The sequence below is a fragment of the Salmo trutta genome, chromosome 17, assembly GCF_901001165.1.
Source record: "Salmo trutta chromosome 17, fSalTru1.1, whole genome shotgun sequence".
Lineage (NCBI taxonomy): Eukaryota > Metazoa > Chordata > Actinopteri > Salmoniformes > Salmonidae > Salmo > Salmo trutta.
Window position 1 is genome coordinate 8025442 of NC_042973.1, and position 15829 is coordinate 8041270.

At 45.3% G+C, this 15829-nt stretch overlaps 1 protein-coding gene across 4 annotated transcripts in view; it reads left to right on the forward strand.

The window, feature by feature from the left end:
* pex5la (peroxisomal biogenesis factor 5-like a) overlaps positions 1-15829 on the forward strand; it is a 176680-nt gene that overhangs the window by 139021 nt on the left and 21830 nt on the right. For all 4 annotated transcript variants that reach the window (XR_003867317.1, XM_029695522.1, XM_029695523.1 and 1 more), the window contains 4 exons: positions 2059-2175; positions 3021-3164; positions 4657-4727; positions 13866-14084. Coding sequence is in view for 3 of the 4 variants with exons in the window: in XM_029695522.1 (XP_029551382.1) it covers positions 2059-2175; positions 3021-3164; positions 4657-4727; positions 13866-14084 (551 nt within the window). In the remaining variant the exon portion in view is untranslated. The remainder of the gene's footprint in view (positions 1-2058; positions 2176-3020; positions 3165-4656; positions 4728-13865; positions 14085-15829) is intronic.

A 15829-nucleotide genomic window follows, 5' to 3' on the forward strand; every position in this document is an offset into this window, starting at 1 on the left:
GAAATCATCAACATTGAACAAGAAATCGTCAACACTGACCAAGAAATAATCAACACTGAACCAAAAATCATCAACACTGAACAAAAAATCATCAACATTGAACAAAAATATATAACATGCAACAATTTTACAGTTCATATAAGCAAATCAGTAAATTGAAATAAATTAATTAGGCCCTAATCTATGGATTTCACATGACTGGGAATACAGATATGCATCTGTTGGTCACAGATACCTTAAAAAAATAAAGTAGTGGCGTGGATCTGGTTATCTGGTCTGACCACCATTTGCCTCATGCAGCACGACACATCTCCTTCACATAGAGTTGACCAGGCTGTTGATTTTGGCCTGTGGAATGTTGTCCCATTCCTCTTCAATGGCTGTGCGAAGTTGTCTGGATATTGTCAGGAACTAGAACACGCCGTCGTACACGTCGATCCAGACCATCCCAAACATGCTCAATGGGTGACATTTACGTAATTTAGCAGACGCTATTATCAAGAGCGACTTACAAATTGGTGCATTCACCTTATGATATCCAGTGGAACAACCACTTTACAATAGTACATCTATATCTTTTTTTGGGGGGGGGGGGTTAGAAGGATTACTTTATCCTATCCCAGGTATTCCTTAAAGAGGTGGGGTTTTCAGGTGTCTCCGGAAGGTGACATGTCTAGTGACATGTCTGGTGAGTATGCAGGCCATGGAAGAACTGGGAAACTTTCAGCTTCACGGAATTGTGTACAGTTCCTTGCGACATGGGGCTGTGCATTATCATGCTGAAATGTGAAGTGATGGCAGCGGACGAATGGCACGACAATGTGCCTCCGAATCTCGTCACGGAATCTCTGTGCATTCAAATTGCCTTCGATAAAATGCAATTGTGTTTGTTGTCCGTAACTTATGCCCGGCTCGTACCAGAACCCCACTGCCACCATGGTGCACTCACAAAGTTGACATCAGCAAACCCCTCGCCCACACGGCGCCAAATACATTGTCTGCCATCTGACCGGTGTAGTTAAAACCGGGATTCATCCGTGAAGAGCACTCTTCTCCAGTATGCCATTGACCATCGAAGGTGAGCATTTGCCCACTGAAGTTGGTCACGACGCCCAGCTGCAGTCATGTCAAGACTCTGGTGAGGACGACGAGCACGCAGATAGATGAGCTTCCCTGAGATGGTTTCTGATACTTTGTGCAGAAATTCTTCGACTGTGCAAACCGACAGTTTCATCAGCTGTCCGGTTATATGGTCTCAGACAATCCCTCAGGTGAAGAAGCTGAATGTGGAGGTCCTGTTCTGGCATGGTTACACATGGTCTGCGGTTGTGAGGACGGTTGGACGTACTGCCAAATTCTCTAAAACGACGTTGGAGGCAGTTTATGGTAGAGAAATGAACATTACATTCTCTGGCAACAGCCCTGGTGGACATTCCTGCAGTCAGCATGCCAATTGCACGTTCCCTCAAATCTTGAGACATCTGTGGCATTGTGTTGTGTGACAAAACTGCACATTTTAGAGTGGCCTTTTATTGTCCCCAGCACAAGGTGCACCTGTGCAATGATCATGCTGTTTAATCAGCTTCTTGATATGCCACACCTGTCAGGTGGATGGATTATCTTGGCAAAGGAGAGATGCTCACTAACAGGGATGTAAACAACATTTGAGAGAAATAGGCTTTTTATGCTTATGGAATATTTCTAGGATCTTCTATTTTAGCTTATGAGACACGGGACCAACACTACATGTTGCGTTTATATTTTTGTTCGGTATAGTTACAACACTAATCAAGGCGGCTGTTTGTTGAGTCTAGGGCTTTGTATAATAACCCTCTCAGACATCAATCTATCAACTGAAAGGTCAAAGGTCTAGCTAATTTTGGACATTGGAGTGCAAGTGATGAGTCATCAGAAGTCCATACGTTACACCACCGATAAATGAGTGAGATGGATGTGACATTTTCATAGCAGGGGGGCCTCAGCATTGTCAAGGTATCAAAGCTAGCAGTCCTCTGTGTACTAATCTTCCCACCGCGCTCTCTCTCTCTCCCTCCACAGTCAGACACAGAGTTCTGGGACAAGATGCAAGCAGAGTGGGAGGAGCTAGCACGACGGAACTGGCTAACGGAGAACGAGCAGGCCCAGATCCCCTCCAGTGTGTCTCCTCACGAGAAGGTTACGGTTCTCACCTTTTAACTCTGTTATCATAGTCATGTCTGTCCATATGCCCTGTTAAGATGCTTATCATTTATTTCCTTCGTATTTGTATTTATTTATTTAACTACGCAAGTCAGTTAAGAACAAATTCTTATTTACAATGACGGCCTACACCGGCCAAACCCGGACGACGCTGGGCCAATTGTGCACCACCCTATGGGACTCCCAATCACAGCCAGATGTGATGCAGCCTGGATTCAAACCAGGGACTACAGTGACGCCTCTTGCACTGAGATGCAGTGCCTTAGACCACTGTGCCACTCGGGAGTCCCATGTGGACATGTTCTACTTAATGAAGGGGAAATAAAGCCTATGAACTCAATGATCTAGAGATGATCATGTGCTGCACATACACTACAGTATCTACTGATTTAACCCGATTGGGATCAATAGCTAACCCAGATGGTTTCAAACTTGGCACTCATAAGCATATGCTTACTTTAGTGCAATGGGAGCTTTGATATGCTTGAGCTACTGTATATAATCAGACTTTTTGATTGATCCCAATGCTACAAGTTTTAAGAGGGAGAGTCGTTTCAAAACTCGTGTTCAGAACTCGGCAACAACACACCAGGGTAATTTCAGTCTGAAGATGCAAAGTTTAACATTTAACGAGACAGCAAACCCTAAGGACTTTTGCCCAGGTTTGATGTTAAGCAGAAAGCTAGAAAAGATAAATTGATGCTGAGAGTATGCTTAAATATTCCACCCTAGAGGACGGTCGCTCAGCGCGGCCATTTATTTGAATACAGAGAGATTACATTGGTGATTCTCCATTGACTTTTTTTGTTTTTTGGTGACAGGGTTACTACTTCCACATGGACAACCCCTACAAGGACTGGCCCAACGCGTTTGAGGAGGGTCTTCGAAAGTCCAAAGAGGGAGACCTGCCCAACGCTGTGCTGCTATTGGAGGGGGCCATCTTGCAGGACCCCCAGGACTCAGAGGTGACTAGGCACAGGGGGCTGATGAGATGCAGGCACAGTAAACACACACATTCCCAGCATGACTTTCCCACAGTACCATAATTTACTAGCACCAACTGCCAATCAGTCTGTTCAGACAACACCATACACTGATAAAACATTTTTTTTTTTAAATAACTTCACAAATCATGCGTGGATATTCAGTGAGCGCTAAGTGGCCGACGCTGATTGCTAGTGGAGGACTGGGGAGTTATACCATTAATAGAGCTGTTTACTGCATCAAAACTACCCAGTCTTCATCTCCCAATGAGAATTTTCAATTTGCCCAAAGTGTTGAGTAATAGCTATTTTCTCAGTTTTTTTTCTCTCCTGCTAATTTCATCTCAATTGTAACAGAAGCGACCTCTTAGAAAGCATTAATAGAATCGGAACTCGGGAATCTTGTAAAATATACTGTACATAACTGTGCGGGTTATTCCAAGGAAAGGATTATCCCAGTGTATGGAACTAATATGATTCTAGAATTCCTCCCAGCGCGTTTAGTGGCTTATCTCTGTACTGCGGAGACCTCTAGATAGTTTGTAGATCATTTCCTCTCATTCAAGACTTGATTTATAGCATTGTGCTACAAAATTGAGTATCAATGTCATTGCACAAAATAAACCAGCACGCAGATTGAAGTACATAGATCATATTTGTTGACTTTAACAGACATGTCATCTAATTGTTTTGGATTGCAGATCGAGCTAGAACTCGTAGATATCTAAATGCACAAGTACTCCGAGAGTATGGAGATTCAAAGTTGGGTTCCCCAGCTAAAAGGAGTCCAATAGCTGCCATCCACAATGCTGAACCATGACTTTCCAGTTCGTCCCAAACATGATTCATTGAGCAATAACTAAGCATGACTCATCAGGTACACTTAATGAATTTGGTTGGTTGCCAACGACTGAGAAGTCGTGACCTCAATTATCATTCGATGTCTCAAGTGATCCTTTGCCAAAGTGACATGTACCCTGCAACATTATCTCATTAATTGCTATTGGCTCTTTAGAACGATACAATACAAGAATGCCTAATCTGAATAGGAACTCCCAATACCGGAGGGAAGGGGAGGCTCAACAATCCTAAATTAACTTGGATGGCAGAGCACTGTCAGACAAAAACCTCAAAGCGAACCACCTTGCAATTTTTATTGCAGCCATTGTATTTTGAAGTGCCCTAAGTTCACTTCAGACAAAAGTTTGTATTGCAGAGACTTTTTGAGATGCATGATGCCTGTTCTGTTTTTTTTTTTTTTACCAATGGCAGAATCAATCTATTTACCTGCTGTGTGAGCGGTACTGAGAGCACTGACTGACAGTGAGCTATCCTATGTCTCGGAGAGAGCTGAGCTCTGCATCTAGACCACACCGTCTCTCCTAACGAAGTCTCTCCTTAGAGAGGGTAGTAAAGCCCAGGTGAAGACCCAGGTGATGACCCGGTTGTTCAATGCTCCCCATTATCTCCCCAGGCTTGGCAAGTGTTGGGGACCACCCAGGCCGAGAACGAAAACGAGCAGGCAGCTATCGTCTCCCTCCAGAGGTAAGGAGGAGTTATTGCCCAATGTGGTCCCATAGGCGCCACCATGAGCACAGTAATACAATGCATGCATGTCACTTCTCTTTAGTTTCCAACATTTATCAGGTCCTTCAGACATCTTGAAATATTTATTTTTCATGCTTTGTCAACAGCTATTAAAGATGTGTATTTTTATTAATTAGAGATCCTCATTAGCTGCTGCCAAGGCCATGTATAATACCACCATACAACAATATTACAATATACGTGTGTGTAGAGTGTGTGTGCTAGCGTTTGTGTTCGTATGCGTGTGTCTGTAGCTTTGTGTGTCTCTTCACAGTCCCCGCTGTTCCATAAGGTGTATTTGTATCAGGTTTTTTTAATCTAGTTCTACTGCTTGCATGAGTTACTTGATGTGGAATAGAGTTCCATGTAGTCATGGCTCTATATAGTACTGTGCTCCTCCCACAGTCTGTTCTGGACTTGGGGACTGTGAAGAGACCTCTGGTGGCATGTCTTGTGGGGTATGCATGGGTGTCTGAGCTGTGTGCTAGTAGTTTAAACAGACAGCTCGGTGCATTCAGCTTGTCAACACTTCTTAGAACAAAAACAAGTAGTGATGAAGTCAATCTCTCCTCCACTTTGAGCCAGGAGAGATTGACATTCATATCATTAATGTTAGCTCCACATGTACATTTAAGGGCCGTCCATGCTGCCCTGTTCTGAGCCAATTGTAATTTTCCTAAGTCCCTCTTTGTGTCACCTGAACATACGACTGAACAGTAGTCCAGGTACGACAAAACTAGCACCTGTAGGACCTGCCTTGTTGATAGTGTTGGTAAGAAGGCAGAGCAGCGCTTTATTATGGACAGACTTCTCCCCCTCCTAGCAACTGTTGTATCAACAGGGTTACTCCAAGCAGTTTAGTCATCTCAACTTGCTCAATTTCCACATTATTCACTACAATATTTAGTTGGTTGCCTCTGCCTCCTGGCAGAAGCAACCAGGTTTTGGGCTAAAATGTCCTGATACTTGGTAAAGTTCATAATGCCATTGACCTTAACAAGGGCACCGGGAACATGGAAGCAAAATAGCCCCATAACATCAAAGATCCAACAACATATTTTTCCGTATATATGAGGTTATTTTCGGCATATGCATTCTTCTTTCGAAGCCAAACCCACCACTTGTGTGCGTGGCCAAAGAGCTCTGTTTTCATGTCATCTGACCATAGCATCGGTTCTAATCCAAGAGCCAATGCCGCTCCAGGTGCTTACATGTATTGGTTGCTCTCAACAAAGGCTCTTTATGGCGACCCTTCCAAAGAGCAAATTGTCACGGAGGTGGCGTCTAATTGTAGACTTGGTGACCCAAACTTTGGCCCTGAGATTTTTCTTTCCCTCCCAAACCATCTTCCTCACTATGCGTAGGGACAAGATACACATGGATCCAATACCAGGCATGTTGACCTCTGTTCTAGGGGTTTTAAACTTCTTAATTGTTGCCCTAATCAAATCAACTCCTATTTGGCACATGCGCCGAATACAACAGGTGTAGACCTTACAGTGAAATGCTTACTTACAAGCCCTTAAACAACAATGTAGTTTTAAGAATGAAAAATAAATAATAATAAAAGTATCAAATAATTTAAAGAGCAGCAGTAAAATAACAATAGCGAGGCTATATACAGGGGGTACCGGTACAGAGTCAATGTGCGGGGACACCGGTTAGTCGGTGCCATACCAGTCAGTGATGCAACCAGTCAGGATGCTCTCGATGGTGCAGCTGTAGAACCTTTTGAGGATCTGAGGACCCATGCCAAATCTTTTCAGTCTCCTGAGGGGGAATAGGTTTTGTCGTGCCCACTTCACAACTGTCTTGGTGTGCTTGGACCATGTTAGTTTGTTGGTGATGAAGACACCAAAGAACTTGAAGCTCTCAACCTGCTCCACTACTGCCCCGTTGATGAGAATGGGACGTGCTCGGTCCTCCTTTTCCTGTAGTCCACAATCATCTCCTTTGTCTTGGTCACATTGAGGGAGAGGTTGTTGTCCTGGGACCACAAGGCCAGGTCTCTGACCTCCTCCCTATAGGCTGTCTCGTCGTTGTCGGTGATCAGGCCTACCGTGTCATCGGCAAACTTAATAATGATGGTGTTGGAGTCGTGCCAGTGTAACCGATGTGAAATGGCTAGTTAGTTAGCGGTGGTGCGCGCTAATAGCATTTCAATCAGTGACGTCACTCGCTCTGAGACTTGAAGTAGGGTTTCCCCTTGCGTTGCAAGGGCCGCGGCTTTTGTGGCGCGATGGGTAACGATGCTTCGTGGGGTGTCAGTTGTTGATGTGTGCAAGGGTCCCTGGTTCGAGCCCGGGTTGGGGCGAAGAGAGGGACGGAACCTACACTGTTACATTGATGCTGTTGACCCGGATCATTGGTTGCTGCGGAAAAAGGAGGAGGTCAGAGGGGGGGTGAGTGTAACCGATGTGAAATGGCTAGTTAGTTAGCGGTGGTGCGCGCTAATAGCATTTCAATCAGTGACGTCACTCGCTCTGAGACTTGAAGTAGGGTTTCCCCTTGCGTTGCAAGGGCCGTGGCTCTTGTGGCGCGATGGGTAACGATGCTTTGGTGGGTATCAGTTGTTGATGTGTGCAAGGGTCCCTGGTTCGAGCCCGGGTTGGGGCGAAGAGAGGGACGGAACCTACACTGTTACACCTGGCCATGCAGTCATGAGTGAACAGCGAGTACAGGAGGGGTCTGAGCACGCAGGGGGACCCTTGTGTTGAGGATCAGCGTGGCGTATGTGTTGCTACCTACCCTTACCATCTGGGGACGGACCGTCAGGAAGTCCAGGATCCAGTTGCAGAGGGAGGTGTTTAGTCCCAGGGTCCTTAGCTTAGTGATGAGCTTTGAGGGCACTATGGTGTTGAACACTGAGCTGGAGTCAATGAATAGCATTGTCACATACAATTGAAGTCGGAAGTTTAGCACCTTAGCCAAATACATTTAAACTCAGTTTATCACAATTCCTGACATTTAATCCTAGTAAAAATTCCCTGTTTTAGGTCAGTTACGATCACCACTTTATTTTAAGAATGTGAAATGTCAGAATAATAGTAGAGAGAATGATTTATTTCAGCTTTTATTTCTTTCATCACATTCCCAGTGGGTCAGAAGTTTGCATACACTTAATTAGTATTTGGTAGCATTGCCTTTAAATTGTTTAACTTTGGTCAAACATTTCGGGTAGCCTTCCACAAGCTTCCCACAATAAGTTGGGTGAATTTTGGCCCATTCCTCCTGACAGAGCTGGTGTAACTGAATCAGGTTTGTAGGCCTCCTTGCACTTTGTTGTCCTTAAGCCATTTTGCCACAACTTTGGAAGTATGCTGGAATCATTGTCCATTTGGAAGACCCATTTGCGACCAAGCTTTAACTTCCTGACTGATGTCTTGAGATGTTGCTTCAATATGTCCACATCATTTTCCTTCCTCCTTCCTCACTAGTCCCTCCTGCAGCAAAGCACCCCCACAACATGATGCTGCCACCCCCGCGCTTCACGGTTGGGATGGTGTTCTTCGGCTTGCAAGCGTCCCCATTGTTCCTCCAAACATAATGATGGTCATTATGGCCAAACAGTTCTATTTTTGTTTCATCAGACCAGAGAACATTTCTCCAAAAAGTACAATCTTTGTCCCCATGTGAAGTTGCATTTTTATGGAGGTTTTGAAGCAGTGGCTTCTTCCTTGCCGAGCTACATTTCAGGTTATGTCGATATAGGACTCGTTTTACTGTGGATATAGATACTTTTGTACCTGTTTCCTCCAGCATATTCAAAAGGTCCTTTGCTGTTGTCATTATGGCCAAACAGTTCTAGTTTTGTTTCATCAGACCAGAGGACATTTCTCCAAAAAGTCTGATATTTTTCGTCATGTGCAGTTGCAAACCGTAGTCCGGCATTTTTATGGCGGTTTGGAGCAGTGGCTTCTTCCTTGCTGAGCGGCCTTTCAGGTTATGTCGATATAGGACTCGTTTTACTGTGGATATAGATACTTTTGTACCTGTTTCCTCCAGCATCTTCACAAAGTCCTTTGCTGTTGTTCTGGGATTGATTTGCACTATTCGCACCAAAGTACGTTCATCTCTAGGAGACCGAACATGTCTCCTTCCTGAGCGGTATGACGGCTGTGTGGTCACATGGTGTTTATACTTGCGTACTATTGTTTGTACAGGTGAATGTGGTACCTTCAGGTGTTTGGAAATTGCTCCCAAGGATGAACCAGACTTGTGGAGGTCTACCATTTTTTTCTGAGGTCTTGGCTGATTGCTTTTGATTTTCCCATGATGTCAAGCAAAGAGGCACTGAGTTTGAAGGTAGGCCTTGAAATACATCCACAGGTACACCTCCAATTGACTCAAATTATGTCAGTTAGCCTATCAGAAGCTTCTAAAGCCATGACATCATTTTCTGGAATTTTCCAAGCTGTTTAAAGGCACAACTTCTGGCCCACTGGATTTGTGATACAGTGAATTATAAGTGAAATAATCTGTCTGTAAACAATGGTTGGAAAAATTACTTGTGTCATGCACAAAGTAGATGTCCGAACCGGCTTGGCAAAACTATAGTTTGTTAACAAGAAATGTGTGGAGTGGTTGAAAAACTAGTTTAAATGACTCCAACCTAAGGTGTATGTGAACTTCCGACTTCAACTGTAGGTGTTCCTTTTGTCCAGGTGTGAAAGGGCACTGTAGAGTGCAATAGAGATTGCATCATCTGTGGATCTGTTAGGGCAGTATGCAAATTGGAGTGGGTCTAGGGTTTCTGGGATAACGGTGTTGATATGAGCCATGACCAGCCTTTCAAAGTACTTCATGGCTACGGACGTGAGTGCTACGGTTCGGTAGTCATTTAGGAAGGTTACCTTAGTGTTCTTGGGCACAGGGACTATGGTGGTATGCTTGAAACATGTTGGTATTACAGACTCAGACGGAGAGGTTTAAAATGTCAGTGAAGACACTTGCCAGTTGGTCAGCGCATGCTCGGAGTACACGTCCTAGTAATCCATCTGGCCTTGCGGCCTTGTGAATGTTGACCTGTTTAAAGGTCTTACTCACATCGGCTGCGGAGAGCGTGATCACACAGTCGTACCGAACAGCTGATGTTCTTATGCATGCTTCAGTGTTACTTGCCTCGAAGCGAGCATAGAAGTAATTTAGCTCGTCTGGTAATCTCGTGTCACTGGGCAGCTCGCGGCTGTTCTTCCCTTTGTAGTCTGTAATAGTTTGCAAGCCCTGCCACATCCGACGAGCGTTGGAGCCGGTGTAGTAGGATTCAATCTTAGTCCTGTATTGACGCTTTGCCTGTTTGATGGTTCATCGGAGGGCATAGCAGGATTTCGTATAAGCTTCCGGGTTAGAGTCCAGCTCCTTGAAAGCAACAGCTCTACCCTTTAGCTCAGTTCGGATGTTGCCTGTAACCCGTGGCTTCTGGTTGGGGTATGTACTGTGGCGTACAGCAGGTCAGCCACCAGGGGGAGACTCGTCGAGGCCTGGTGACAGACGGAGTATACATCACGAGGCGATGGCTCCATCTGCTGGACGTTTCAGGTCTCAATGGGCTCTCCGGCCAGGACTAATTGGGGCTGTTTGGAAGTTGGTGAGTAATCATGGGTGGATTGCTCACCAGCTGTACAAGTCCCATAAAGCTGCCAGAAGGGCAGCACACAGGGGAGAGAGTGAGGGAAGAAAGGACTCCTGTATAGTCGGGGACGGTTGCAGAGGTATGAGGGGGGAGTTCAGTTTTTGATCCCCACAGGATACAGCAAGACCTGGAGCCAAGAAGACGGTATCCCGGAGAGGGTCTCATGGGGGAGACCTATTCTTTTCTTTTAACTATTATTTTAATGAACACCTTTGAAACTTAGCTAATCCTATTCTGTCCGTGTCTGATCTGTGTAAACGTTTTGACCCAACCCCCTGGTCTGCCACAAGTGGTGGAGAATGCGGGCATTCTGATAACATGGTCAGATCAGGGTTGACGTTTACACAGCATCAGCATGGACGAGTTGATAGCTCACTTCGTCCGGGCCCAACAAGCAAAACAGGCAGTTCAGGAACGAACGCTGGAGGAACAGTGACTACAAAACGTCCGCCTCGGTAAAGAAATCAGGGAGCTGCAAGGAGGAGCGTCTCCTGAATCACATCCCAACCAGTTTTTAATCAAGCTAACGGAAGACGATGACATCGAAACATACCTCTGTACGTTTGAACGGACAGCGCTACGGGAAGGATGGCCAAGGCTGAAGTGGGCAAGTCTGCTGGCCCCGTTCCTCTCTGGGAATGCCCAAAAGGTGTATTGGGACCTGAATGACGAACAGGCGGCTAACCACGACGGACTCAAACGGGAGACACTCAGCCGCTATGGGTACAGCCTGGCCCATCGGCTCAACTGTTCCACGACTGGAGGTTCGTACCAGATGAATCCCCCCGAGCCCAGATGAGTGACCTACTGGGCGTCACCAGGGCATGGCTCCTAACCGACGTATCCACCCTCTCCATCCTTGACAAAGTGGTCCTGGATTGCTTCTTACGGGCGCTACCCCACGACATGAAGAGGGCAGCGAGTCTATGCGCGCCCCAGACCTTGGAGGGCCTCCTGGAAGCAATGGAGATGCATCAGAACACTCAGGCCCTGCTGAGTGGGGGCCGAGTCGGCGACCCGTTGAAGGGGACTGAAGGACAGCCCCACCGCTGTGTACCCCGAACCGACAGTCGGCAGGGTCAAAGGACCGCAAACCTGTGGAGAGATGGCTGGGGTAGGGCCGACCCGCTACCAACGACCCCAGGTAGATGGAGACCCAAGGAGGTGTTTTGAGTGTGGCGCCCGGGGGCACATTGCCTGGAATTGCCCGGCTCGAGAGGAGTCGATGCCATCAGCAAGCCCCGGAGGCGAGGTGGGTCACGCCGTGAACTATGTCACCTCCTGTTGGGCGCACCACGGATCAACTGCACCCATGGTCCCGGTGACGGTTGACGGACACGACGAAGTATGGTTACGCTCGTAACCACAAGCCACGACGAGGGCCTTGTCAGGCGTCTGAAGTAAATCCTTCCTGTCCGACTCATTGAAGAAAAATTATTCCTCCAGTATGGTGTGAGTAATCGCTGTCCTGATATCTAGAAGCTCTTTTCGGTCATAAGACAAGGTGGCAGAAACATTATGTACAAAATGAATTACAAATAATGCGAAACAACATGCATAATTGGTTACGGGATCGTAAAATGGCAGCCATCTCCTTCGGCGCCATTTTATAATAGTGGTTGACCACTGTTCCAGTGGTTTTAAACGTCTTAATTGTTGCCCTAATTGTGGTAAGTGTACTTTTTTGTTGTTGCCATTTTGTTGTACCCATTGCCTGATATATGAAAGTCAACAACCATTTGTCTATTTTTGTTTGGGAATCCTTTGCCTTTTCCCATGGTGATGGAAAGATCATATACACACACAGTACATTGACACTGCCACACATAACCCAAACCCATTCACATACACTACATGCGCACATGCACACACACACATACACTTTTACACGAATCACTTGCTGCTGCTACTCTGTCCTTTATTTTACTCGTATTATTAAATATCCTGATGCCTAGTCACTATACCCTACCTTCATGTACATATCTACCTCAAATACCTTATTATTATCTATCCTGATGTCTAGTCACTTTACCCTACCTTCATGTACATATCTACCTCAAATACCTTGTACCTCTGCACATTGATCTGGTACTGGTACTCCCTGTATATAGCTCCACATTGATCTGGTACTGGTACTCCCTGTATATAGCTCCACATTGATCTGGTACTCCCTGTATATAGCTCCACATTGATCTGGAACTGGTACTCCCTGTATGTAGCTCCACATTGATCTGGTACTGGTACTCCCTGTATATAGCTCCACATTGATCTGGTACTGGTACTCCCTGTATATAGCTCCACATTGATCTGGTACTGGTACTCCCTGTATATAGCTCCACATTGATCTGGTACTGATACTTACTGTACAGTGGGGGGAAAAAAGTATTTGATCCCCTGCTGATTTTGTACGTTTGCCCACTGACAAATAAAAGATCAGTCTATAATTTTAATGGTAGGTTTATTTGACAGTTCCTTAAAATTAGATTAATTTCAAAAAGTAGAATGTTAATGCAGATTTCATTTTGTTCATTTTTATTTATAAGAATATTTAGGGGTGGCAATCATTTTTATACATGTATTTTTTTTGTTTAACAAGTAATACTATTTTCCCCAATCTTTCTAACCCAACAATAAAAATAAAAAAAGAACAAAGTAAATCAAGTGTTTTTGGGTTAATTAATTATTGGTGATAAAACCAATGGTTTAAAAATTAAGCTTTTAAATGATCTTCTCAGAATGACAGTAATCCTTTGAAATCCAGCACTTTGCTATTATTAATGCTACACTGTTTCTATTTTTCTTTGTGTTTTAGCTGACTGTTAATGTAGGCCCATTGTTGATGTGTATTCCCGTCTGGATTGGAGAACTCTGAGAAACATATAACAGTAAAAAAAAAAAAAAAAATTGCAGATTTTTATCTTAAAACGATGAACGGAGCATCTGCACAGCATACCTATTGTATACAAACTTTACATAACAGCCAGTGACCCATGGCATAGTAGCAAGTCTGACAGAAATGATTTGGTTTTCCTGTCATTACAAGCTTTTAAGGAAGATGAAGCATTGACTGTCAGTCTGTCACAAATCTCAGTGTAACATTATCTTGATGAAAGCTAAATCTGTTTTTGGCTCATCCCTGAGTGCTCTCTAATCCTTGTTGTTCTTCCAACACAGTGCTATTTTCCTCTGATGCAACACTACGAAGGAGATAAAAATGTTTTCCCCTCCGGTTAACTTTAAATGTGAACAGTAGCAACAGCAATTTCAAGTCTACGCTCCAAAGTAACTCCTACGAACAAATGCTTTTGAAGGGAATATATCTGGGGTGAGTGGTCTTTACCACCTGACCCCAGGCATCATTAGGTGCCTCCTGATGTTCCCGGTCCCAATTAGTCTGTCAAACCCTTTGAAGTACTCATTACCCCGGTTAACCCACCCTTGGCCTCTTCTCTCTGTATCTCCAGGTGTCTCGAGCTCCACCCCAATAACCTCCAAGCCCTCATGGCCCTGGCGGTGAGCCTGACCAACACGGGCATGAGGCAGGATGCCTGCGAGGCGTTGCTGCGCTGGCTCCGTCACAACTCCAAGTACAAGCACCTGCTGAAGGGCAAGAGCCACCTGGCGGGCTCCCCGGGCTCCCAACGTAGGATGTCTCGTGTCTCAACTGTGGGCAGATATGAGAGGTAGACTATAAGGACTGGATAGCACTAGCATAGATCCCATAGGTGTAAGGACTGGATAGCACTAGCATAGATCCCATAGGTGTAAGGACTGAATAGCACTAGCATAGATCCCATAGGTGTAAGGACTGGATAGCACTAGCATAGATCCCATAGGTGTAAGGACTGGATAGCACTAGCATAGATCCCATAGGTGTAAGGACTGGATAGCACTAGCATAGATCCCATAGGTGTAAGGACTGGATAGCACTAGCATAGATCCCATAGGTGTAAGGACTGGATAGGACTAGCATAGATCCCATAGGTGTAAGGACTGGATAGCACTAGCATAGATCCCATAGGTGTAAGTACTGGATAGCACTAGCATAGATCCCATAGGTGTAAGGACTGGATAGGACTAGCATAGATCCCATAGGTGTAAGTACTGGATAGGACTAGCATAGATCCATTCACATTTACCTTTACGTCATTTAGTTGACGCTCTTATCCAGAGCGACTTACAAATTGGTGCATTCACCTTATGATATCCAGTGGAACAACCACTTTACAATAGTACATCTATATCCTTTTTTTGGGGGGGGTTAGAAGGATTACTATATCCTATCCCAGGTATTCCTTAAAGAGGTGGGGTTTCAGGTGTCTACGGAAGGTGGTGATTGACTCCGCTGTCCTGGCGTCGTGAGGGAGCTTGTTCCACCATTGGGGTGCCAGGGCAGCGAACAGTTTTGACTGGGCTGAGCGGGAACTGTGCTTCCGCAGAGGTAGGGGGGCCAGCAGGCCAGAGGTGGATGAACGCAGTGCCCTTGTTTGGGTGTAGGGCCTGATCAGAGCCTGAAGGTACGGAGGTGCCGTTCCCCTCACAGCTCCGTAGGCAAGCACCATGGTCTTGTAGCAGATCCCATAGGTGTAAGGACTGGATAGCACTAGCATAGATCCCATAGGTGTAAGGACTGGATAGGACTATCATAGATCCCATAGGTGTAAGGACTGGATAGGACTAGCATAGATCCCATAGGTGTAAGGACTGGATAGCACTATCATAGATCCCATAGGTGTAAGGACTGGATAGCACTAGCATAGATCCCATAGGTGTAAGGACTGGATAGCACTATCATAGATCCCATAGGTGTAAGGACTGGATAGCACTAGCATAGATCCCATAGGTGTAAGGACTGGATAGCACTATCATAGATCCCATAGGTGTAAGGACTGGATAGCACTAGCATAGATCCCATAGGTGTAAGGACTGGATAGGACTAGCATAGATCCCATAGGTGTAAGGACTGGATAGCACTAGCATAGATCCCATAGGTATAAGGACTGGATAGCACTATCATAGATCCCATAGGTGTAAGTACTGGATAGGACTAGCATAGATCCCATAGGTGTAAGGACTGGATAGCACTAGCATAGACCCCATAGGTGTAAGGACTGGATAGCACTAGCATAGATCCCATAGGTGTAAGTACTGGATAGGACTATCATAGATCCCATGGGTGTAAGTGTATGCTCATTTGTAGGACAACATTACAGGATGACTATACAATGTGGAGAAAGAGAAGAGATACAGGCCAATCAGGAGTAGCATGACATCCTAGAGTAAGTGTCGGGGCACCTTCATTGGAAAGCACTAAATCTGACATTCAATGATTTTTTTTTAAGCAAATGGCTGGCACGATCTCTCTGTCCTTTACAGTCTCTTAGCCTGAGCACCGTGACAATATTACACAATGGCTCATTGATGCATA